Source organism: Mesoplodon mirus (assembly GCF_964341445.2).
Source record: "Mesoplodon mirus genome assembly, chromosome: 5".
NCBI classification, from domain to species: domain Eukaryota; kingdom Metazoa; phylum Chordata; class Mammalia; order Artiodactyla; family Ziphiidae; genus Mesoplodon; species Mesoplodon mirus.
In genome coordinates, this window is record NC_138980.1 from 53,720,185 (window position 1) to 53,745,717 (window position 25,533).

At 50.3% G+C, this 25,533-nt stretch overlaps 1 protein-coding gene across 1 annotated transcript in view; it reads left to right on the plus strand.

Moving 5' to 3' along the window:
• Window positions 1-2,098: 2,098 nt before the first annotated feature.
• Window positions 2,099-25,533, plus strand: part of LOC309805348 (uncharacterized protein) — a gene marked incomplete at both ends in the record, with an annotated part of 172,311 nt that continues 148,876 nt past the window's right edge. Inside the window, 2 exons of the mRNA XM_082623276.1 lie at window positions 2,099-2,692; window positions 3,477-3,647. Coding sequence (XP_082479402.1) covers window positions 2,099-2,692; window positions 3,477-3,647 — 765 coding nt within the window. The remainder of the gene's footprint in view (window positions 2,693-3,476; window positions 3,648-25,533) is intronic.

The following is a 25,533-nucleotide window of genomic DNA, read 5'->3' on the forward strand; positions in this document are numbered from 1 at the left end:
GCTGTGCCTAGCACGAGGCTATGTTATTGAAAAACGACCCTTTTCTCAGCAAAGCACTCTGGTTTGGTTATGGGCACTCTGCAGAAGGCAAGGAACTAAGCACAGGAAAAGGTTTTCGTCGCTTGCTCGAAGGTCACACGTGCATAGCCACTGCCAGAAAGAGAAGCCTGTTTTCCCCGCAAGGCTTCTCCAGGGCACGTAGGGTGGAGGGAGGACAAGTCTGCACCCGGGGCTGAGCTTCAGGCCATAGCTGGGGTCAGAGGTTCACCTTATGAAAACAGAAACTCTCTCTGGCTTGTAAGGAAATCAAACCATTGGGAGTTATTTTACTTTGTGTAGGATAAAACAGAACACGGGGGGATCAGGGTTGTCATTGGCTCAACAAAGGGACACAAGCTTTATGGTAGAAGCAGCACCAACGAGGAGTCCGGAAATCTGAGTTCCTATCCTGTCTGGGCCACTGACTCTCCTGGGTCACTCTGCCTCTCTGTAATGGTACCTCTGTGGGCAGCCACGGGGTCCCCAACTGTAAAACCAATGGATTGGACCGCTGCAGTGATTCTTACCCTTGGTTGTATGTTGCAAGTTCCCTGGGGAGCTTAAAAACAAACAAAAAAAAATATTGATAGCCTGACCCCAATCCCAGAGATTCTGATGACATTTAGGTGGGGTAAGCCCTCCAGCACTGGGAGTTTTAAAAATCTCACCCAATAATTCTACTGTGCAGCAGCCAAGTTGGAAAACCACTGGGCTAGGAGGTCTGGGGGGGGGCCTCTTTCCGCCCCAGTATGCCATAACTTTACAGTGGAAGACAGTAGTTCTCCAACATTCACATGCATAAGGATCACCTGGGAAGCCTATTTAAAAAATAACATTTCTCACCATACGATATCCCTTATACATGGACTCTACAGTACGATGCCAATGGACATATCTGCGAAACAGAAACAGACTCCCAGACATAGAAAAGAGACTTGGGGTTTTCAGTGGGGTTGGGGGCAGGGAAGGATTGGGAGTTTGGGATTAGCAGATGCAAACTACAGGGTGGATAAACAGCAGGGTCCTACTGTAGAGCACAGAGAACTATAGTCAGTATCCTGTGATAAACCATAATGGAAAAGAATAGGAAAAAGACTATACATGAAATACACAAAGAACGCACATGAAACTGAATCAGAAATTAACGGAAGAAATTAACACAACAGAAATTAACACAACCTTGTAAATCGACTAGACGTCAATAAAAAAGAAGGGGGAAAAGAAAAAAAATAGAAGCCAAGGTTGGGTTCCCTTTGCGGGGAGGGAGCATGCAGAAGAGGGGCTGGCAGGCTTCTATTTCTTGCTCTGGGTGGCAGCTACAAGGGTGCTCACTTTCTTGTTACTCATTAAGCTATATATTTACGGTTTGTGCACTTTCATGAATGTGTGTTATATTTCACAATAAAAACAGTTTCTAAAACTGTAAAAAATATATATAAATATAAAAAGTTAGCCTCCCTGAAAAGAGAAAATGGGTGAGAAAATTCTCCATATCCTGGAAATGACAGTACCAATGGGACTCTGACAGGTAGCACTCTTTCTAAGCTCCTGCCAGCACTGTGCTATATACGCTGGGGGCACAGAGAACAGCAATCCCCATAGGATGCCTGCCCTCAGCAAGTACACGGTCCACTTCCAGGATTTTATCCCCAGGACATCGTTCAGCAGAAGCGCCAAGATGATGGAGATTTGTAACAACAACAAGACTGGAAACCACCCAGATATTTACAAGAGCAGGAGGGTTTTCTCAACCGTTTGAGTAGAAAGACTATCCGGCCTACCCACACCTATACCCTGGCAGGGTCAGCCTGTTCCCTATGGACGTGGTGGTTGGTTTAGGGGGAGGCTGGTGAGCCTGCCCCAAGGGGGTGGGGGCTTGGAGGCTCAACAAAGGGGTGTGTGATGCGATGGTGACGGGTCACAAAGGGCTTGCGGTATAAATAGGGTCGGGTCAAGAGACTCTGGCAGAGTCCTGCAGGGAGGTGACGAGGTGCTTTCGTTCCCTCTCTCTCTCTCTCCGAGGCTCAACTTGTGGCTGGTGGCTCTGTCTTGAACGAAGAGAGCCATGAGCAGTGAGAGTTTACCTCATTACACGGCCAATAGCTACTGTTCAGTGGGGGTGTCGAGGACCTCCATGGGGGTCCTGCAACGACAACTGTACGAGGGAGGAGAGTATGACATTTTCAAGTACGCTCCCATGTTTGAGAGCGACTTTATCCAGGTCAGCAAGGAAGGAGAACTGATCGACCTAGACAACCGCGTCCAAACGGTGACTGTGGGCGTCGCATCCACCAGCCCCCTCTTCCCACTACCTGACGTCATGCTGCTGGCCCGACCAAGGAAAGTCTGTGCCGGGATCACCAAGGGGAGAGGTTGCAAGCCCGTGAAGACCCTAGAGCTCACCAGGCTGCTCCCCTTGAAGTTTGTCAAGATCTCCATCCACAACCGGGAGAAACAGCAGCTGTGCCTGAGTCTTGCTACCGGCCGGACTTTCTACCTGCAGCTGTGCCCCTCTTCCGACGCACAAGAAGACCTCTTTTCCTATTGGGAAAAGCTTGTCTATATCCTGAGACCACCGGTAGACAGTTACAGCAGTACCCCGATGCTCCAAACTGGAGATGCAGCGACTACAGAGGATGCCGACATCCTAGTGGTAAGCACCTACAGGGACTCAAGAACACGGGGCAGGGTGCTTTGGGAGAGCAAGGCAAAGCTGGTCCTTCATAGCCTTTGGTGCTCTCTGAGACTCGCCTGGGAAATACCTTCTACTGTTGAAAAGGGTCAGGGACACACGAGCTATCACTACAGGAGTCACCACACTGGAGAGGTTCCGAGTGCTGCACCACCTTGTCCCACGAGGCCGAATTTCAGAGACACCTTAGGTATCACCTCGGCTGCACTGGTCTCATCACTAGGGCTGTAATCCCTCCTACAGCATCCTGACTCTCTGGTCTCTGCTTGAACACTTACCCCAGCCCATGTAGTCTCAGGAGTTGGGGAACATCATTCACAGTTAGGAAGTCCTTCCTTCATTGTGTCTCCCCGGGACTCCGACATGCTGACTCAAATCAGCCCAACCCGTGGAGTCACCAAAACGAACAAGGTGTGCATCCCTTGACCCAGGAACCCCACTTCTAGGAATCTGCCCTGCACGGAGAGAAGCACAAGGGTATAAAGTTAAAGTGTAGAGCATCATGGAGAATTGTATCAGTGCTCTCCCTGACCCTGGGACTGTTCAAGTAAAGTGGAGTGGCCGTTGGACAGGGGTGCAGTAGATGGGGTCTTGCATCCAATGGGAGCTTAGACTGGGTGATGTCAAAGGTTATTCTAAGTATAAGGCCTTGAGTTGCTCAGCTCCAGGATGAGAGAGGAGCGGACAGTTCTGAGCTCACTTTCTGTCATCTCTCTCTTACCTGTCTCTCCTCCCCTTGGCTCAGACCACAGAGCTCCACAGAGAAAGGGATCAGGATGAGGTTGGGCTTCACAAGCGTCGTGACGTGACTGGAGCCACGTCTTGTGCTTATGTGGGGGGAGAGGGAATCCATCATGCCCCCCATGGATCAACTGCAGCCCTGAAAGGCGCCGAAGGATCGGCGGCAGGGATGACCGTGGGCCTGGCGGGAGCCACCATCGAGGATCCAGGAGAAAGCAGATCCGGCCAGGCCACCGCAGGTGCTGCCCGCCTATCCCCGCAGGACACGAACCTGGTCTCGGCGGATGTTGCCAGCACATCCTCGACGGGGGCAGATGGTCCAGAGAGCAGCACGAGCGTGGTGTTGCCAGGTGCAGTCACAACCAGCGAGCCTGCTGTTGGAAGAGCTGAAGGGAAGGTCGCAGACCCCGTGGTCTCCAGCTTGCAGAGTGAAGGCTACACGTCTGAACGGGATGGAAGCCAGAAGGTCTCCCACCCCAGGGATGAAGCCTGGAAGGAAAAAAAGGAAAGGAGGACACGTCTTCAGCGAGGAAAGGTTCCCATCACCGCAGGACAGGTGAAGGTCACCACAGGACAGGAGGGGACAAGACCCAGAAAGCATCCTCCCACTGGTCCTCATGCGGCCATGAAAACTCCAAAGGTGACAAAGGAGGGGAGGACAGCTCGCAGACGGAGGAAGAGCCAGCCCGCCACCAGTTCGGGGACTCGAAGTAAGACATCCAGTGAGATCCTCTCCTTCTTTAGGCGCTTCAGTCATTCCTGATTCAGCACCAAGGCTCACACATGGCCACTGGGAGGTAGACAAAGCCCCGGTTGGCTTGCATCCTTCCCTAGAGAGGCAATTCCTACTTTCTCTAATAAAGGAAACCATACAACTCCAAAAGAAATGCTATCTTGTGTTTTCTATGTCCCCTCGCCTGGTAGTGACTTGACAGTGACTTCTGTGATGCGAATTGTGCTTTGGCCTGAGACCCCAGAATCAAAATTTTGTTGTAGAAGATATGTAGTAAGTATCATTAAGCCATTCACTAGGGCTGGAAATAGATGCACTATACAGAAATTTTCGCTGCGAGGTTGCGAATCTTTTGAAATAAGATTTAATATGTAAATAGTTTGGGGAGAAGATAAGCTGGGGGAAGTGACTGTGTGATGTGTATACTTGCGTTGCTGAATTAATTACTTAACTCATCAGGTATTTATTGGGTGTCTGTGCTGTGCCTAGCACGAGGCTATGTTATTGAAAAACGACCCTTTTCTCAGCAAAGCACTCTGGTTTGGTTATGGGCACTCTGCAGAAGGCAAGGAACTAAGCACAGGAAAAGGTTTTCGTCACTTGCTCGAAGGTCACACGTGCATAGCCACTGCCAGAAAGAGAAGCCTGTTTTCCCCGCAAGGCTTCTCCAGGGCACGTAGGGTGGAGGGAGGACAAGTCTGCAGCCGGGGCTGAGCTTCAGGCCATAGCTGGGGTCAGAGGTTCACCTTATGAAAACAGAAACTCTCTCTGGCTTGTAAGGAAATCAAACCTTTGGGAGTTATTTTACTTTGTGTAGGATAAAACAGAACACGGGGGGATCAGGGTTGTCATTGGCTCAACAAAGGGACACAAGCTTTATGGTAGAAGCAGCACCAACGAGGAGTCCGGAAATCTGAGTTCCTATCCTGTCTGGGCCACTGACTCTCCTGGGTCACTCTGCCTCTCTGTAATGGTACCTCTGTGGGCAGCCACGGGGTCCCCAACTGTAAAACCAATGGATTGGACTGCTGCAGTGATTCTTACCCTTGGTTGTATGTTGCGAGTTCCCTGGGGAGCTTAAAAACAAACAAAAAAAACATTGATAGCCTGACCCCAATCCCAAGATTCTGATGACATTTAGGTGGGGTAAGCCCTCCAGCACTGGGAGTTTTAAAAATCTCACCCAATAATTCTACTGTGCAGCAGCCAAGTTGGAAAACCACTGGGCTAGGAGGTCTGGGGGGGGGCCTCTTTCCGCCCCAGTGTGCCATAACTTTACAGTGGAAGACAGTAGTTCTCCAACATTCACATGCATAAGGATCACCTGGGAAGCCTATTTAAAAAATAACATTTCTCACCATACGATATCCCTTATACATGGACTCTACAGTACGATGCCAATGAACATATCTGCGAAACAGAAACAGACTCCCAGACATAGAAAAGAGACTTGGGGTTTTCAGTGGGGTTGGGGGCAGGGAAGGATTGGGAGTTTGGGATTAGCAGATGCAAACTACAGGGTGGATAAACAGCAGGGTCCTACTGTAGAGCACAGAGAACTGTAGTCAGTATCCTGTGATAAACCATAATGGAAAAGAATAGGAAAAAGACTATACATGAAATACACAAAGAACGCACATGAAACTGAATCAGAAATTAACGGAAGAAATTAACACAACAGAAATTAACACAACCTTGTAAATCGACTAGACGTCAATAAAAAAGAAGGGGGAAAAGAAAAAAAATAGAAGCCAAGGTTGGGTTCCCTTTGCGGGGAGGGAGCATGCAGAAGATGGGCTGGCAGGCTTCTATTTCTTGCTCTGGGTGGCAGCTACAAGGGTGCTCACTTTCTTGTTACTCATTAAGCTATATATTTACGGTTTGTGCACTTTCATGAATGTGTGTTATATTTCACAATAAAAACAGTTTCTAAAACTGTAAAAAATATATATAAATATAAAAAGTTAGCCTCCCTGAAAAGAGAAAATGGGTGAGAAAATTCTCCATATCCTGGAAATGACAGTACCAATGGGACTCTGACAGGTAGCACTCTTTCTAAGCTCCTGCCAGCACTGTGCTATATACGCTGGGGGCACAGAGAACAGCAATCCCCATAGGATGCCTGCCCTCAGCAAGTACACGGTCCACTTCCAGGATTTTATCCCCAGGACATCGTTCAGCAGAAGCGCCAAGATGATGGAGATTTGTAACAACAACAAGACTGGAAACCACCCAGATATTTACAAGAGCAGGAGGGTTTTCTCAACCGTTTGAGTAGAAAGACTATCCGGCCTACCCACACCTATACCCTGGCAGGGTCAGCCTGTTCCCTATGGACGTGGTGGTTGGTTTAGGGGGAGGCTGGTGAGCCTGCCCCAAGGGGGTGGGGGCTTGGAGGCTCAACAAAGGGGTGTGTGATGCGATGGTGATGGGTCACAAAGGGCTTGCGGTATAAATAGGGTCGGGTCAAGAGACTCTGGCAGAGTCCTGCAGGGAGGTGACGAGGTGCTTTCGTTCCCTCTCTCTCTCTCTCCGAGGCTCAACTTGTGGCTGGTGGCTCTGTCTTGAACGAAGAGAGCCATGAGCAGTGAGAGTTTACCTCATTACACGGCCAATAGCTACTGTTCAGTGGGGGTGTCGAGGACCTCCATGGGGGTCCTGCAACGACAACTGTACGAGGGAGGAGAGTATGACATTTTCAAGTACGCTCCCATGTTTGAGAGCGACTTTATCCAGGTCAGCAAGGAAGGAGAACTGATCGACCTAGACAACCGCGTCCAAACGGTGACTGTGGGCGTCGCATCCACCAGCCCCCTCTTCCCACTACCTGACGTCATGCTGCTGGCCCGACCAAGGAAAGTCTGTGCCGGGATCACCAAGGGGAGAGGTTGCAAGCCCGTGAAGACCCTAGAGCTCACCAGGCTGCTCCCCTTGAAGTTTGTCAAGATCTCCATCCACAACCGGGAGAAACAGCAGCTGTGCCTGAGTCTTGCTACCGGCCGGACTTTCTACCTGCAGCTGTGCCCCTCTTCCGACGCACAAGAAGACCTCTTTTCCTATTGGGAAAAGCTTGTCTATATCCTGAGACCACCGGTAGACAGTTACAGCAGTACCCCGATGCTCCAAACTGGAGATGCAGCGACTACAGAGGATGCCGACATCCTAGTGGTAAGCACCTACAGGGACTCAAGAACACGGGGCAGGGTGCTTTGGGAGAGCAAGGCAAAGCTGGTCCTTCATAGCCTTTGGTGCTCTCTGAGACTCGCCTGGGAAATACCTTCTACTGTTGAAAAGGGTCAGGGACACACGAGCTATCACTACAGGAGTCACCACACTGGAGAGGTTCCGAGTGCTGCACCACCTTGTCCCACGAGGCCGAATTTCAGAGACACCTTAGGTATCACCTCGGCTGCACTGGTCTCATCACTAGGGCTGTAATCCCTCCTACAGCATCCTGACTCTCTGGTCTCTGCTTGAACACTTACCCCAGCCCATGTAGTCTCAGGAGTTGGGGAACATCATTCACAGTTAGGAAGTCCTTCCTTCATTGTGTCTCCCCGGGACTCCGACATGCTGACTCAAATCAGCCCAACCCGTGGAGTCACCAAAACGAACAAGGTGTGCATCCCTTGACCCAGGAACCCCACTTCTAGGAATCTGCCCTGCAGGGAGAGAAGCACAAGGGTATAAAGTTAAAGTGTAGAGCATCCTGGAGAATTGTATCAGTGCTCTCCCTGACCCTGGGACTGTTCAAGTAAAGTGGAGTGGCCGTTGGACAGGGGTGCAGTAGATGGGGTCTTGCATCCAATGGGAGCTTAGACTGGGTGATGTCAAAGGTTATTCTAAGTATAAGGCCTTGAGTTGCTCAGCTCCAGGATGAGAGAGGAGCGGACAGTTCTGAGCTCACTTTCTGTCATCTCTCTCTTACCTGTCTCTCCTCCCCTTGGCTCAGACCACAGAGCTCCACAGAGAAAGGGATCAGGATGAGGTTGGGCTTCACAAGCTTCGTGACGTGACTGGAGCAACGTCTTGGGCTTATGTGGGGGGAGAGGGAATCCATCATGCCCCCCATGGATCAACTGCAGCCCTGAAAGGCGCCGAAGGATCGGCGGCAGGGATGACCGTGGGCCTGGCGGGAGCCACCATCGAGGATCCAGGAGAAAGCGGATCCGGCCAGGCCACCGCAGGTGCTGCCCGCCTATCCCCGCAGGACACGAACCTGGTCTCGGCGGATGTTGCCAGCACATCCTCGACGGGGGCAGATGGTCCAGAGAGCAGCACGAGCGTGGTGTTGCCAGGTGCAGTCACAACCAGCAAGCCTGCTGCTGGAAGAGCTGAAGGGAAGGTCGCAGCCCCCGTGGTCTCCACCTTGCAGAGTGAAGGCTACACGTCTGAACGGGATGGAAGCCAGAAGGTCTCCCACCCCAGGGATGAAGCCTGGAAGGAAAAAAAGGAAAGGAGGACACGTCTTCAGCGAGGAAACGTTCCCATCACCGCAGGACAGGTGAAGGTCACCACAGGACAGGAGGGGACAAGACCCAGAAAGCATCCTCCCACTGGTCCTCATGCGGCCATGAAAACTCCAAAGGTGACAAAGGAGGGGAGGACAGCTCGCAGACGGAGGAAGAGCCAGCCCACCACCAGTTCGGGGACTCGAAGTAAGACATCCAGTGAGATCCTCTCCTTCTTTAGGCCCTTCAGTCATTCCTGATTCAGCACCAAGGCTCACACATGGCCACTGGGAGGTAGACAAAGCCCCGGTTGGCTTGCATCCTTCCCTAGAGAGGCAATTCCTACTTTCTCTAATAAAGGAAACCATACAACTCCAAAAGAAATGCTATCTTGTGTTTTCTATGTCCCCTCGCCTGGTAGTGACTTGACAGTGACTTCTGTGATGCGAATTGTGCTTTGGCCTGAGACCCCAGAATCAAAATTTTGTTGTAGAAGATATGTAGTAAGTATCATTAAGCCATTCACTAGGGCTGGAAATAGATGCACTATACAGAAATTTTCGCTGCGAGGTTGCGAATCTTTTGAAATAAGATTTAATATGTAAATAGTTTGGGGAGAAGATAAGCTGGGGGAAGTGACTGTGTGATGTGTATACTTGCGTTGCTGAATTAATTACTTAACTCATCAGGTATTTATTGGGTGTCTGTGCTGTGCCTAGCACGAGGCTATGTTATTGAAAAACGACCCTTTTCTCAGCAAAGCACTCTGGTTTGGTTATGGGCACTCTGCAGAAGGCAAGGAACTAAGCACAGGAAAAGGTTTTCGTCGCTTGCTCGAAGGTCACACGTGCATAGCCACTGCCAGAAAGAGAAGCCTGTTTTCCCCGCAAGGCTTCTCCAGGGCACGTAGGGTGGAGGGAGGACAAGTCTGCACCCGGGGCTGAGCTTCAGGCCATAGCTGGGGTCAGAGGTTCACCTTATGAAAACAGAAACTCTCTCTGGCTTGTAAGGAAATCAAACCATTGGGAGTTATTTTACTTTGTGTAGGATAAAACAGAACACGGGGGGATCAGGGTTGTCATTGGCTCAACAAAGGGACACAAGCTTTATGGTAGAAGCAGCACCAACGAGGAGTCCGGAAATCTGAGTTCCTATCCTGTCTGGGCCACTGACTCTCCTGGGTCACTCTGCCTCTCTGTAATGGTACCTCTGTGGGCAGCCACGGGGTCCCCAACTGTAAAACCAATGGATTGGACCGCTGCAGTGATTCTTACCCTTGGTTGTATGTTGCAAGTTCCCTGGGGAGCTTAAAAACAAACAAAAAAAAATATTGATAGCCTGACCCCAATCCCAGAGATTCTGATGACATTTAGGTGGGGTAAGCCCTCCAGCACTGGGAGTTTTAAAAATCTCACCCAATAATTCTACTGTGCAGCAGCCAAGTTGGAAAACCACTGGGCTAGGAGGTCTGGGGGGGGGCCTCTTTCCGCCCCAGTATGCCATAACTTTACAGTGGAAGACAGTAGTTCTCCAACATTCACATGCATAAGGATCACCTGGGAAGCCTATTTAAAAAATAACATTTCTCACCATACGATATCCCTTATACATGGACTCTACAGTACGATGCCAATGGACATATCTGCGAAACAGAAACAGACTCCCAGACATAGAAAAGAGACTTGGGGTTTTCAGTGGGGTTGGGGGCAGGGAAGGATTGGGAGTTTGGGATTAGCAGATGCAAACTACAGGGTGGATAAACAGCAGGGTCCTACTGTAGAGCACAGAGAACTATAGTCAGTATCCTGTGATAAACCATAATGGAAAAGAATAGGAAAAAGACTATACATGAAATACACAAAGAACGCACATGAAACTGAATCAGAAATTAACGGAAGAAATTAACACAACAGAAATTAACACAACCTTGCAAATCGACTAGACGTCAATAAAAAAGAAGGGGGAAAAGAAAAAAAATAGAAGCCAAGGTTGGGTTCCCTTTGCGGGGAGGGAGCATGCAGAAGAGGGGCTGGCAGGCTTCTATTTCTTGCTCTGGGTGGCAGCTACAAGGGTGCTCACTTTCTTGTTACTCATTAAGCTATATATTTACGGTTTGTGCACTTTCATGAATGTGTGTTATATTTCACAATAAAAACAGTTTCTAAAACTGTAAAAAATATATATAAATATAAAAAGTTAGCCTCCCTGAAAAGAGAAAATGGGTGAGAAAATTCTCCATATCCTGGAAATGACAGTACCAATGGGACTCTGACAGGTAGCACTCTTTCTAAGCTCCTGCCAGCACTGTGCTATATACGCTGGGGGCACAGAGAACAGCAATCCCCATAGGATGCCTGCCCTCAGCAAGTACACGGTCCACTTCCAGGATTTTATCCCCAGGACATCGTTCAGCAGAAGCGCCAAGATGATGGAGATTTGTAACAACAACAAGACTGGAAACCACCCAGATATTTACAAGAGCAGGAGGGTTTTCTCAACCGTTTGAGTAGAAAGACTATCCGGCCTACCCACACCTATACCCTGGCAGGGTCAGCCTGTTCCCTATGGACGTGGTGGTTGGTTTAGGGGGAGGCTGGTGAGCCTGCCCCAAGGGGGTGGGGGCTTGGAGGCTCAACAAAGGGGTGTGTGATGCGATGGTGACGGGTCACAAAGGGCTTGCGGTATAAATAGGGTCGGGTCAAGAGACTCTGGCAGAGTCCTGCAGGGAGGTGACGAGGTGCTTTCGTTCCCTCTCTCTCTCTCTCCGAGGCTCAACTTGTGGCTGGTGGCTCTGTCTTGAACGAAGAGAGCCATGAGCAGTGAGAGTTTACCTCATTACACGGCCAATAGCTACTGTTCAGTGGGGGTGTCGAGGACCTCCATGGGGGTCCTGCAACGACAACTGTACGAGGGAGGAGAGTATGACATTTTCAAGTACGCTCCCATGTTTGAGAGCGACTTTATCCAGGTCAGCAAGGAAGGAGAACTGATCGACCTAGACAACCGCGTCCAAACGGTGACTGTGGGCGTCGCATCCACCAGCCCCCTCTTCCCACTACCTGACGTCATGCTGCTGGCCCGACCAAGGAAAGTCTGTGCCGGGATCACCAAGGGGAGAGGTTGCAAGCCCGTGAAGACCCTAGAGCTCACCAGGCTGCTCCCCTTGAAGTTTGTCAAGATCTCCATCCACAACCGGGAGAAACAGCAGCTGTGCCTGAGTCTTGCTACCGGCCGGACTTTCTACCTGCAGCTGTGCCCCTCTTCCGACGCACAAGAAGACCTCTTTTCCTATTGGGAAAAGCTTGTCTATATCCTGAGACCACCGGTAGACAGTTACAGCAGTACCCCGATGCTCCAAACTGGAGATGCAGCGACTACAGAGGATGCCGACATCCTAGTGGTAAGCACCTACAGGGACTCAAGAACACGGGGCAGGGTGCTTTGGGAGAGCAAGGCAAAGCTGGTCCTTCATAGCCTTTGGTGCTCTCTGAGACTCGCCTGGGAAATACCTTCTACTGTTGAAAAGGGTCAGGGACACACGAGCTATCACTACAGGAGTCACCACACTGGAGAGGTTCCGAGTGCTGCACCACCTTGTCCCACGAGGCCGAATTTCAGAGACACCTTAGGTATCACCTCGGCTGCACTGGTCTCATCACTAGGGCTGTAATCCCTCCTACAGCATCCTGACTCTCTGGTCTCTGCTTGAACACTTACCCCAGCCCATGTAGTCTCAGGAGTTGGGGAACATCATTCACAGTTAGGAAGTCCTTCCTTCATTGTGTCTCCCCGGGACTCCGACATGCTGACTCAAATCAGCCCAACCCGTGGAGTCACCAAAACGTACAAGGTGTGCATCCCTTGACCCAGGAACCCCACTTCTAGGAATCTGCCCTGCACGGAGAGAAGCACAAGGGTATAAAGTTAAAGTGTAGAGCATCATGGAGAATTGTATCAGTGCTCTCCCTGACCCTGGGACTGTTCAAGTAAAGTGGAGTGGCCGTTGGACAGGGGTGCAGTAGATGGGGTCTTGCATCCAATGGGAGCTTAGACTGGGTGATGTCAAAGGTTATTCTAAGTATAAGGCCTTGAGTTGCTCAGCTCCAGGATGAGAGAGGAGCGGACAGTTCTGAGCTCACTTTCTGTCATCTCTCTCTTACCTGTCTCTCCTCCCCTTGGCTCAGACCACAGAGCTCCACAGAGAAAGGGATCAGGATGAGGTTGGGCTTCACAAGCGTCGTGACGTGACTGGAGCCACGTCTTGTGCTTATGTGGGGGGAGAGGGAATCCATCATGCCCCCCATGGATCAACTGCAGCCCTGAAAGGCGCCGAAGGATCGGCGGCAGGGATGACCGTGGGCCTGGCGGGAGCCACCATCGAGGATCCAGGAGAAAGCAGATCCGGCCAGGCCACCGCAGGTGCTGCCCGCCTATCCCCGCAGGACACGAACCTGGTCTCGGCGGATGTTGCCAGCACATCCTCGACGGGGGCAGATGGTCCAGAGAGCAGCACGAGCGTGGTGTTGCCAGGTGCAGTCACAACCAGCGAGCCTGCTGCTGGAAGAGCTGAAGGGAAGGTCGCAGCCCCCGTGGTCTCCAGCTTGCAGAGTGAAGGCTACACGTCTGAACGGGATGGAAGCCAGAAGGTCTCCCACCCCAGGGATGAAGCCTGGAAGGAAAAAAAGGAAAGGAGGACACGTCTTCAGCGAGGAAACGTTCCCATCACCGCAGGACAGGTGAAGGTCACCACAGGACAGGAGGGGACAAGACCCAGAAAGCATCCTCCCACTGGTCCTCATGCGGCCATGAAAACTCCAAAGGTGACAAAGGAGGGGAGGACAGCTCGCAGACGGAGGAAGAGCCAGCCCACCACCAGTTCGGGGACTCGAAGTAAGACATCCAGTGAGATCCTCTCCTTCTTTAGGCGCTTCAGTCATTCCTGATTCAGCACCAAGGCTCACACATGGCCACTGGGAGGTAGACAAAGCCCCGGTTGGCTTGCATCCTTCCCTAGAGAGGCAATTCCTACTTTCTCTAATAAAGGAAACCATACAACTCCAAAAGAAATGCTATCTTGTGTTTTCTATGTCCCCTCGCCTGGTAGTGACTTGACAGTGACTTCTGTGATGCGAATTGTGCTTTGGCCTGAGACCCCAGAATCAAAATTTTGTTGTAGAAGATATGTAGTAAGTATCATTAAGCCATTCACTAGGGCTGGAAATAGATGCACTATACAGAAATTTTCGCTGCGAGGTTGCGAATCTTTTGAAATAAGATTTAATATGTAAATAGTTTGGGGAGAAGATAAGCTGGGGGAAGTGACTGTGTGATGTGTATACTTGCGTTGCTGAATTAATTACTTAACTCATCAGGTATTTATTGGGTGTCTGTGCTGTGCCTAGCACGAGGCTATGTTATTGAAAAACGACCCTTTTCTCAGCAAAGCACTCTGGTTTGGTTATGGGCACTCTGCAGAAGGCAAGGAACTAAGCACAGGAAAAGGTTTTCGTCACTTGCTCGAAGGTCACACGTGCATAGCCACTGCCAGAAAGAGAAGCCTGTTTTCCCCGCAAGGCTTCTCCAGGGCACGTAGGGTGGAGGGAGGACAAGTCTGCAGCCGGGGCTGAGCTTCAGGCCATAGCTGGGGTCAGAGGTTCACCTTATGAAAACAGAAACTCTCTCTGGCTTGTAAGGAAATCAAACCATTGGGAGTTATTTTACTTTGTGTAGGATAAAACAGAACACGGGGGGATCAGGGTTGTCATTGGCTCAACAAAGGGACACAAGCTTTATGGTAGAAGCAGCACCAACGAGGAGTCCGGAAATCTGAGTTCCTATCCTGTCTGGGCCACTGACTCTCCTGGGTCACTCTGCCTCTCTGTAATGGTACCTCTGTGGGCAGCCACGGGGTCCCCAACTGTAAAACCAATGGATTGGACCGCTGCAGTGATTCTTACCCTTGGTTGTATGTTGCAAGTTCCCTGGGGAGCTTAAAAACAAACAAAAAAAAATATTGATAGCCTGACCCCAATCCCAGAGATTCTGATGACATTTAGGTGGGGTAAGCCCTCCAGCACTGGGAGTTTTAAAAATCTCACCCAATAATTCTACTGTGCAGCAGCCAAGTTGGAAAACCACTGGGCTAGGAGGTCTGGGGGGGGGCCTCTTTCCGCCCCAGTATGCCATAACTTTACAGTGGAAGACAGTAGTTCTCCAACATTCACATGCATAAGGATCACCTGGGAAGCCTATTTAAAAAATAACATTTCTCACCATACGATATCCCTTATACATGGACTCTACAGTACGATGCCAATGGACATATCTGCGAAACAGAAACAGACTCCCAGACATAGAAAAGAGACTTGGGGTTTTCAGTGGGGTTGGGGGCAGGGAAGGATTGGGAGTTTGGGATTAGCAGATGCAAACTACAGGGTGGATAAACAGCAGGGTCCTACTGTAGAGCACAGAGAACTATAGTCAGTATCCTGTGATAAACCATAATGGAAAAGAATAGGAAAAAGACTATACATGAAATACACAAAGAACGCACATGAAACTGAATCAGAAATTAACGGAAGAAATTAACACAACAGAAATTAACACAACCTTGTAAATCGACTAGACGTCAATAAAAAAGAAGGGGGAAAAGAAAAAAAATAGAAGCCAAGGTTGGGTTCCGTTTGCGGGGAGGGAGCATGCAGAAGAGGGGCTGGCAGGCTTCTATTTCTTGCTCTGGGTGGCAGCTACAAGGGTGCTCACTTTCTTGTTACTCATTAAGCTATATATTTACGGTTTGTGCACTTTCATGAATGTGTGTTATATTTCACAATAAAAACAGTTTCTAAAACTGTAAAAAATATATATAAATATAAAAAGTTAGCCTCCCTGAAAAGAGAAAATGGGTGAGAAAATTCTCCATATCCTGGAAATGACAGTACCAATGGGACTCTGACAGGTAGCACTCTTTCTAAGCTCCTGCCAGCACTGTGCTATATACGCTGGGGGCACAGAGAACAGCAATCCCCATAGGATGCCTGCCCTCAGCAAGTACACGGTCCACTTCCAGGATTTTATCCCCAGGACATCGTTCAGCAGAAGCGCCAAGATGATGGAGATTTGTAACAACAACAAGACTGGAAACCACCCAGATATTTACAAGAGCAGGAGGGTTTTCTCAACCGTTTGAGTAGAAAGACTATCCGGCCTACCCACACCTATACCCTGGCAGGGTCAGCCTGTTCCCTATGGACGTGGTGGTTGGTTTAGGGGGAGGCTGGTGAGCCTGCCCCAAGGGGGTGGGGGCTTGGAGGCTCAACAAAGGGGTGTGTGATGCGATGGTGACGGGTCACAAAGGGCTTGCGGTATAAATAGGGTCGGGTCAAGAGACTCTGGCAGAGTCCTGCAGGGAGGTGACGAGGTGCTTTCGTTCCCTCTCTCTCTCTCTCCGAGGCTCAACTTGTGGCTGGTGGCTCTGTCTTGAACGAAGAGAGCCATGAGCAGTGAGAGTTTACCTCATTACACGGCCAATAGCTACTGTTCAGTGGGGGTGTCGAGGACCTCCATGGGGGTCCTGCAACGACAACTGTACGAGGGAGGAGAGTATGACATTTTCAAGTACGCTCCCATGTTTGAGAGCGACTTTATCCAGGTCAGCAAGGAAGGAGAACTGATCGACCTAGACAACCGCGTCCAAACGGTGACTGTGGGCGTCGCATCCACCAGCCCCCTCTTCCCACTACCTGACGTCATGCTGCTGGCCCGACCAAGGAAAGTCTGTGCCGGGATCACCAAGGGGAGAGGTTGCAAGCCCGTGAAGACCCTAGAGCTCACCAGGCTGCTCCCCTTGAAGTTTGTCAAGATCTCCATCCACAACCGGGAGAAACAGCAGCTGTGCCTGAGTCTTGCTACCGGCCGGACTTTCTACCTGCAGCTGTGCCCCTCTTCCGACGCACAAGAAGACCTCTTTTCCTATTGGGAAAAGCTTGTCTATATCCTGAGACCACCGGTAGACAGTTACAGCAGTACCCCGATGCTCCAAACTGGAGATGCAGCGACTACAGAGGATGCCGACATCCTAGTGGTAAGCACCTACAGGGACTCAAGAACACGGGGCAGGGTGCTTTGGGAGAGCAAGGCAAAGCTGGTCCTTCATAGCCTTTGGTGCTCTCTGAGACTCGCCTGGGAAATACCTTCTACTGTTGAAAAGGGTCAGGGACACACGAGCTATCACTACAGGAGTCACCACCCTGGAGAGGTTCCGAGTGCTGCACCACCTTGTCCCACGAGGCCGAATTTCAGAGACACCTTAGGTATCACCTCGGCTGCACTGGTCTCATCACTAGGGCTGTAATCCCTCCTACAGCATCCTGACTCTCTGGTCTCTGCTTGAACACTTACCCCAGCCCATGTAGTCTCAGGAGTTGGGGAACATCATTCACAGTTAGGAAGTCCTTCCTTCATTGTGTCTCCCCGGGACTCCGACATGCTGACTCAAATCAGCCCAACCCGTGGAGTCACCAAAACGTACAAGGTGTGCATCCCTTGACCCAGGAACCCCACTTCTAGGAATCTGCCCTGCACGGAGAGAAGCACAAGGGTATAAAGTTAAAGTGTAGAGCATCATGGAGAATTGTATCAGTGCTCTCCCTGACCCTGGGACTGTTCAAGTAAAGTGGAGTGGCCGTTGGACAGGGGTGCAGTAGATGGGGTCTTGCATCCAATGGGAGCTTAGACTGGGTGATGTCAAAGGTTATTCTAAGTATAAGGCCTTGAGTTGCTCAGCTCCAGGATGAGAGAGGAGCGGACAGTTCTGAGCTCACTTTCTGTCATCTCTCTCTTACCTGTCTCTCCTCCCCTTGGCTCAGACCACAGAGCTCCACAGAGAAAGGGATCAGGATGAGGTTGGGCTTCACAAGCGTCGTGACGTGACTGGAGCCACGTCTTGTGCTTATGTGGGGGGAGAGGGAATCCATCATGCCCCCCATGGATCAACTGCAGCCCTGAAAGGCGCCGAAGGATCGGCGGCAGGGATGACCGTGGGCCTGGCGGGAGCCACCATCGAGGATCCAGGAGAAAGCAGATCCGGCCAGGCCACCGCAGGTGCTGCCCGCCTATCCCCGCAGGACACGAACCTGGTCTCGGCGGATGTTGCCAGCACATCCTCGACGGGGGCAGATGGTCCAGAGAGCAGCACGAGCGTGGTGTTGCCAGGTGCAGTCACAACCAGCGAGCCTGCTGCTGGAAGAGCTGAAGGGAAGGTCGCAGCCCCCGTGGTCTCCAGCTTGCAGAGTGAAGGCTACACGTCTGAACGGGATGGAAGCCAGAAGGTCTCCCACCCCAGGGATGAAGCCTGGAAGGAAAAAAAGGAAAGGAGGACACGTCTTCAGCGAGGAAACGTTCCCATCACCGCAGGACAGGTGAAGGTCACCACAGGACAGGAGGGGACAAGACCCAGAAAGCATCCTCCCACTGGTCCTCATGCGGCCATGAAAACTCCAAAGGTGACAAAGGAGGGGAGGACAGCTCGCAGACGGAGGAAGAGCCAGCCCGCCACCAGTTCGGGGACTCGAAGTAAGACATCCAGTGAGATCCTCTCCTTCTTTAGGCGCTTCAGTCATTCCTGATTCAGCACCAAGGCTCACACATGGCCACTGGGAGGTAGACAAAGCCCCGGTTGGCTTGCATCCTTCCCTAGAGAGGCAATTCCTACTTTCTCTAATAAAGGAAACCATACAACTCCAAAAGAAATGCTATCTTGTGTTTTCTATGTCCCCTCGCCTGGTAGTGACTTGACAGTGACTTCTGTGATGCGAATTGTGCTTTGGCCTGAGACCCCAGAATCAAAATTTTGTTGTAGAAGATATGTAGTAAGTATCATTAAGCCATTCACTAGGGCTGGAAATAGATGCACTATACAGAAATTTTCGCTGCGAGGTTGCGAATCTTTTGAAATAAGATTTAATATGTAAATAGTTTGGGGAGAAGATAAGCTGGGGGAAGTGACTGTGTGATGTGTATACTTGCGTTGCTGAATTAATTACTTAACTCATCAGGTATTTATTGGGTGTCTGTGCTGTGCCTAGCACGAGGCTATGTTATTGAAAAACGACCCTTTTCTCAGCAAAGCACTCTGGTTTGGTTATGGGCACTCTGCAGAAGGCAAGGAACTAAGCACAGGAAAAGGTTTTCGTCACTTGCTCGAAGGTCACACGTGCATAGCCACTGCCAGAAAGAGAAGCCTGTTTTCCCCGCAAGGCTTCTCCAGGGCACGTAGGGTGGAGGGAGGACAAGTCTGCAGCCGGGGCTGAGCTTCAGGCCATAGCTGGGGTCAGAGGTTCACCTTATGAAAACAGAAACTCTCTCTGGCTTGTAAGGAAATCAAACCTTTGGGAGTTATTTTACTTTGTGTAGGATAAAACAGAACACGGGGGGATCAGGGTTGTCATTGGCTCAACAAAGGGACACAAGCTTTATGGTAGAAGCAGCACCAACGAGGAGTCCGGAAATCTGAGTTCCTATCCTGTCTGGGCCACTGACTCTCCTGGGTCACTCTGCCTCTCTGTAATGGTACCTCTGTGGGCAGCCACGGGGTCCCCAACTGTAAAACCAATGGATTGGACTGCTGCAGTGATTCTTACCCTTGGTTGTATGTTGCGAGTTCCCTGGGGAGCTTAAAAACAAACAAAAAAAACATTGATAGCCTGACCCCAATCCCAAGATTCTGATGACATTTAGGTGGGGTAAGCCCTCCAGCACTGGGAGTTTTAAAAATCTCACCCAATAATTCTACTGTGCAGCAGCCAAGTTGGAAAACCACTGGGCTAGGAGGTCTGGGGGGGGGCCTCTTTCCGCCCCAGTGTGCCATAACTTTACAGTGGAAGACAGTAGTTCTCCAACATTCACATGCATAAGGATCACCTGGGAAGCCTATTTAAAAAATAACATTTCTCACCATACGATATCCCTTATACATGGACTCTACAGTACGATGCCAATGAACATATCTGCGAAACAGAAACAGACTCCCAGACATAGAAAAGAGACTTGGGGTTTTCAGTGGGGTTGGGGGCAGGGAAGGATTGGGAGTTTGGGATTAGCAGATGCAAACTACAGGGTGGATAAACAGCAGGGTCCTACTGTAGAGCACAGAGAACTGTAGTCAGTATCCTGTGATAAACCATAATGGAAAAGAATAGGAAAAAGACTATACATGAAATACACAAAGAACGCACATGAAACTGAATCAGAAATTAACGGAAGAAATTAACACAACAGAAATTAACACAACCTTGTAAATCGACTAGACGTCAATAAAAAAGAAGGGGGAAAAGAAAAAAAATAGAAGCCAAGGTTGGGTTCCCTTTGCGGGGAGGGAGCATGCAGAAGATGGGCTGGCAGGCTTCTATTTCTTGCTCTGGGTGGCAGCTACATGGGTGCTCACTTTCTTGTTACTCATTAAGCTATATATTTACGGTTTGTGCACTTTCATGAATGTGTGTTATATTTCACAATAAAAACAGTTTCTAAAACTGTAAAAAATATATATAAATATAAAAAGTTAGCCTCCCTGAAAAGAGAAAATGGGTGAGAAAATTCTCCATATCCTGGAAATGACAGTACCAATGGGACTCTGACAGGTAGCACTCTTTCTAAGCTCCTGCCAGCACTGTGCTATATACGCTGGGGGCACAGAGAACAGCAATCCCCATAGGATGCCTGCCCTCAGCAAGTACACGGTCCACTTCCAGGATTTTATCCCCAGGACATCGTTCAGCAGAAGCGCCAAGATGATGGAGATTTGTAACAACAACAAGACTGGAAACCACCCAGATATTTACAAGAGCAGGAGGGTTTTCTCAACCGTTTGAGTAGAAAGACTATCCGGCCTACCCACACCTATACCCTGGCAGGGTCAGCCTGTTCCCTATGGACGTGGTGGTTGGTTTAGGGGGAGGCTGGTGAGCCTGCCCCAAGGGGGTGGGGGCTTGGAGGCTCAACAAAGGGGTGTGTGATGCGATGGTGACGGGTCACAAAGGGCTTGCGGTATAAATAGGGTCGGGTCAAGAGACTCTGGCAGAGTCCTGCAGGGAGGTGACGAGGTGCTTTCGTTCCCTCTCTCTCTCTCTCCGAGGCTCAACTTGTGGCTGGTGGCTCTGTCTTGAACGAAGAGAGCCATGAGCAGTGAGAGTTTACCTCATTACACGGCCAATAGCTACTGTTCAGTGGGGGTGTCGAGGACCTCCATGGGGGTCCTGCAACGACAACTGTACGAGGGAGGAGAGTATGACATTTTCAAGTACGCTCCCATGTTTGAGAGCGACTTTATCCAGGTCAGCAAGGAAGGAGAACTGATCGACCTAGACAACCGCGTCCAAACGGTGACTGTGGGCGTCGCATCCACCAGCCCCCTCTTCCCACTACCTGACGTCATGCTGCTGGCCCGACCAAGGAAAGTCTGTGCCGGGATCACCAAGGGGAGAGGTTGCAAGCCCGTGAAGACCCTAGAGCTCACCAGGCTGCTCCCCTTGAAGTTTGTCAAGATCTCCATCCACAACCGGGAGAAACAGCAGCTGTGCCTGAGTCTTGCTACCGGCCGGACTTTCTACCTGCAGCTGTGCCCCTCTTCCGACGCACAAGAAGACCTCTTTTCCTATTGGGAAAAGCTTGTCTATATCCTGAGACCACCGGTAGACAGTTACAGCAGTACCCCGATGCTCCAAACTGGAGATGCAGCGACTACAGAGGATGCCGACATCCTAGTGGTAAGCACCTACAGGGACTCAAGAACACGGGGCAGGGTGCTTTGGGAGAGCAAGGCAAAGCTGGTCCTTCATAGCCTTTGGTGCTCTCTGAGACTCGCCTGGGAAATACCTTCTACTGTTGAAAAGGGTCAGGGACACACGAGCTATCACTACAGGAGTCACCACACTGGAGAGGTTCCGAGTGCTGCACCACCTTGTCCCATGAGGCCGAATTTCTGAGACACCTTAGGTATCACCTCGGCTGCACTGGTCTCATCACTAGGGCTGTAATCCCTCCTACAGCATCCTGACTCTCTGGTCTCTGCTTGAACACTTACCCCAGCCCATGTAGTCTCAGGAGTTGGGGAACATCATTCACAGTTAGGAAGTCCTTCCTTCATTGTGTCTCCCCGGGACTCCGACATGCTGACTCAAATCAGCCCAACCCGTGGAGTCACCAAAACGTACAAGGTGTGCATCCCTTGACCCAGGAACCCCACTTCTAGGAATCTGCCCTGCAGGGAGAGAAGCACAAGGGTATAAAGTTAAAGTGTAGAGCATCATGGAGAATTGTATCAGTGCTCTCCCTGACCCTGGGACTGTTCAAGTAAAGTGGAGTGGCCGTTGGACAGGGGTGCAGTAGATGGGGTCTTGCATCCAATGGGAGCTTAGACTGGGTGATGTCAAAGGTTATTCTAAGTATAAGGCCTTGAGTTGCTCAGCTCCAGGATGAGAGAGGAGCGGACAGTTCTGAGCTCACTTTCTGTCATCTCTCTCTTACCTGTCTCTCCTCCCCTTGGCTCAGACCACAGAGCTCCACAGAGAAAGGGATCAGGATGAGGTTGGGCTTCACAAGCGTCGTGACGTGACTGGAGCCACGTCTTGTGCTTATGTGGGGGGAGAGGGAATCCATCATGCCCCCCATGGATCAACTGCAGCCCTGAAAGGCGCCGAAGGATCGGCGGCAGGGATGACCGTGGGCCTGGCGGGAGCCACCATCGAGGATCCAGGAGAAAGCGGATCCGGCCAGGCCACCGCAGGTGCTGCCCGCCTATCCCCGCAGGACACGAACCTGGTCTCGGCGGATGTTGCCAGCACATCCTCGACGGGGGCAGATGGTCCAGAGAGCAGCACGAGCGTGGTGTTGCCAGGTGCAGTCACAACCAGCAAGCCTGCTGCTGGAAGAGCTGAAGGGAAGGTCTCAGCCCCCGTGGTCTCCACCTTGCAGAGTGAAGGCTACACGTCTGAACGGGATGGAAGCCAGAAGGTCTCCCACCCCAGGGATGAAGCCTGGAAGGAAAAAAAGGAAAGGAGGACACGTCTTCAGCGAGGAAACGTTCCCATCACCGCAGGACAGGTGAAGGTCACCACAGGACAGGAGGGGACAAGACCCAGAAAGCATCCTCCCACTGGTCCTCATGCGGCCATGAAAACTCCAAAGGTGACAAAGGAGGGGAGGACAGCTCGCAGACGGAGGAAGAGCCAGCCCACCACCAGTTCGGGGACTCGAAGTAAGACATCCAGTGAGATCCTCTCCTTCTTTAGGCGCTTCAGTCATTCCTGATTCAGCACCAAGGCTCACACATGGCCACTGGGAGGTAGACAAAGCCCCGGTTGGCTTGCATCCTTCCCTAGAGAGGCAATTCCTACTTTCTCTAATAAACGAAACCATACAACTCCAAAAGAAATGCTATCTTGTGTTTTCTATGTCCCCTCGCCTGGTAGTGACTTGACAGTGACTTCTGTGATGCGAATTGTGCTTTGGCCTGAGACCCCAGAATCAAAATTTTGTTGTAGAAGATATGTAGTAAGTATCATTAAGCCATTCACTAGGGCTGGAAATAGATGCACTATACAGAAATTTTCGCTGCGAGGTTGCGAATCTTTTGAAATAAGATTTAATATGTAAATAGTTTGGGGAGAAGATAAGCTGGGGGAAGTGACTGTGTGATGTGTATACTTGCGTTGCTGAATTAATTACTTAACTCATCAGGTATTTATTGGGTGTCTGTGCTGTGCCTAGCACGAGGCTATGTTATTGAAAAACGACCCTTTTCTCAGCAAAGCACTCTGGTTTGGTTATGGGCACTCTGCAGAAGGCAAGGAACTAAGCACAGGAAAAGGTTTTCGTCGCTTGCTCGAAGGTCACACGTGCATAGCCACTGCCAGAAAGAGAAGCCTGTTTTCCCCGCAAGGCTTCTCCAGGGCACGTAGGGTGGAGGGAGGACAAGTCTGCAGCCGGGGCTGAGCTTCTGGCCATAGCTGGGGTCAGAGGTTCACCTTATGAAAACAGAAACTCTCTCTGGCTTGTAAGGAAATCAAACCATTGGGAGTTATTTTACTTTGTGTAGGATAAAACAGAACACGGGGGGATCAGGGTTGTCATTGGCTCAACAAAGGGACACAATCTTTATGGTAGAAGCAGCACCAACGAGGAGTCCGGAAATCTGAGTTCCTATCCTGTCTGGGCCACTGACTCTCCTGGGTCACTCTGCCTCTCTGTAATGGTACCTCTGTGGGCAGCCACGGGGTCCCCAACTGTAAAACCAATGGATTGGACCGCTGCAGTGATTCTTACCCTTGGTTGTATGTTGCAAGTTCCCTGGGGAGCTTAAAAACAAACAAAAAAAAATATTGATAGTCTGACCCCAATCCCAGAGATTCTGATGACATTTAGGTGGGGTAAGCCCTCCAGCACTGGGAGTTTTAAAAATCTCACCCAATAATTCTACTGTGCAGCAGCCAAGTTGGAAAACCACTGGGCTAGGAGGTCTGGGGGGGGGCCTCTTTCCGCCCCAGTATGCCATAAATTTACAGTGGAAGACAGTAGTTCTCCAACATTCACATGCATAAGGATCACCTGGGAAGCCTATTTAAAAAATAACATTTCTCACCATACGATATCCCTTATACATGGACTCTACAGTACGATGCCAATGGACATATCTGCGAAACAGAAACAGACTCCCAGACATAGAAAAGAGACTTGGGGTTTTCAGTGGGGTTGGGGGCAGGGAAGGATTGGGAGTTTGGGATTAGCAGATGCAAACTACAGGGTGGATAAACAGCAGGGTCCTACTGTAGAGCACAGAGAACTATAGTCAGTATCCTGTGATAAACCATAATGGAAAAGAATAGGAAAAAGACTATACATGAAATACACAAAGAACGCACATGAAACTGAATCAGAAATTAACGGAAGAAATTAACACAACAGAAATTAACACAACCTTGTAAATCGACTAGACGTCAATAAAAAAGAAGGGGGAAAAGAAAAAAAATAGAAGCCAAGGTTGGGTTCCGTTTGCGGGGAGGGAGCATGCAGAAGAGGGGCTGGCAGGCTTCTATTTCTTGCTCTGGGTGGCAGCTACAAGGGTGCTCACTTTCTTGTTACTCATTAAGCTATATATTTACGGTTTGTGCACTTTCATGAATGTGTGTTATATTTCACAATAAAAACAGTTTCTAAAACTGTAAAAAATATATATAAATATAAAAAGTTAGCCTCCCTGAAAAGAGAAAATGGGTGAGAAAATTCTCCATATCCTGGAAATGACAGTACCAATGGGACTCTGACAGGTAGCACTCTTTCTAAGCTCCTGCCAGCACTGTGCTATATACGCTGGGGGCACAGAGAACAGCAATCCCCATAGGATGCCTGCCCTCAGCAAGTACACGGTCCACTTCCAGGATTTTATCCCCAGGACATCGTTCAGCAGAAGCGCCAAGATGATGGAGATTTGTAACAACAAGACTGGAAACCACCCAGATATTTACAAGAGCAGGAGGGTTTTCTCAACCGTTTGAGTAGAAAGACTATCCGGCCTACCCACACCTATACCCTGGCAGGGTCAGCCTGTTCCCTATGGACGTGGTGGTTGGTTTAGGGGGAGGCTGGTGAGCCTGCCCCAAGGGGGTGGGGGCTTGGAGGCTCAACAAAGGGGTGTGTGATGCGATGGTGACGGGTCACAAAGGGCTTGCGGTATAAATAGGGTCGGGTCAAGAGACTCTGGCAGAGTCCTGCAGGGAGGTGACGAGGTGCTTTCGTTCCCTCTCTCTCTCTCTCCGAGGCTCAACTTGTGGCTGGTGGCTCTGTCTTGAACGAAGAGAGCCATGAGCAGTGAGAGTTTACCT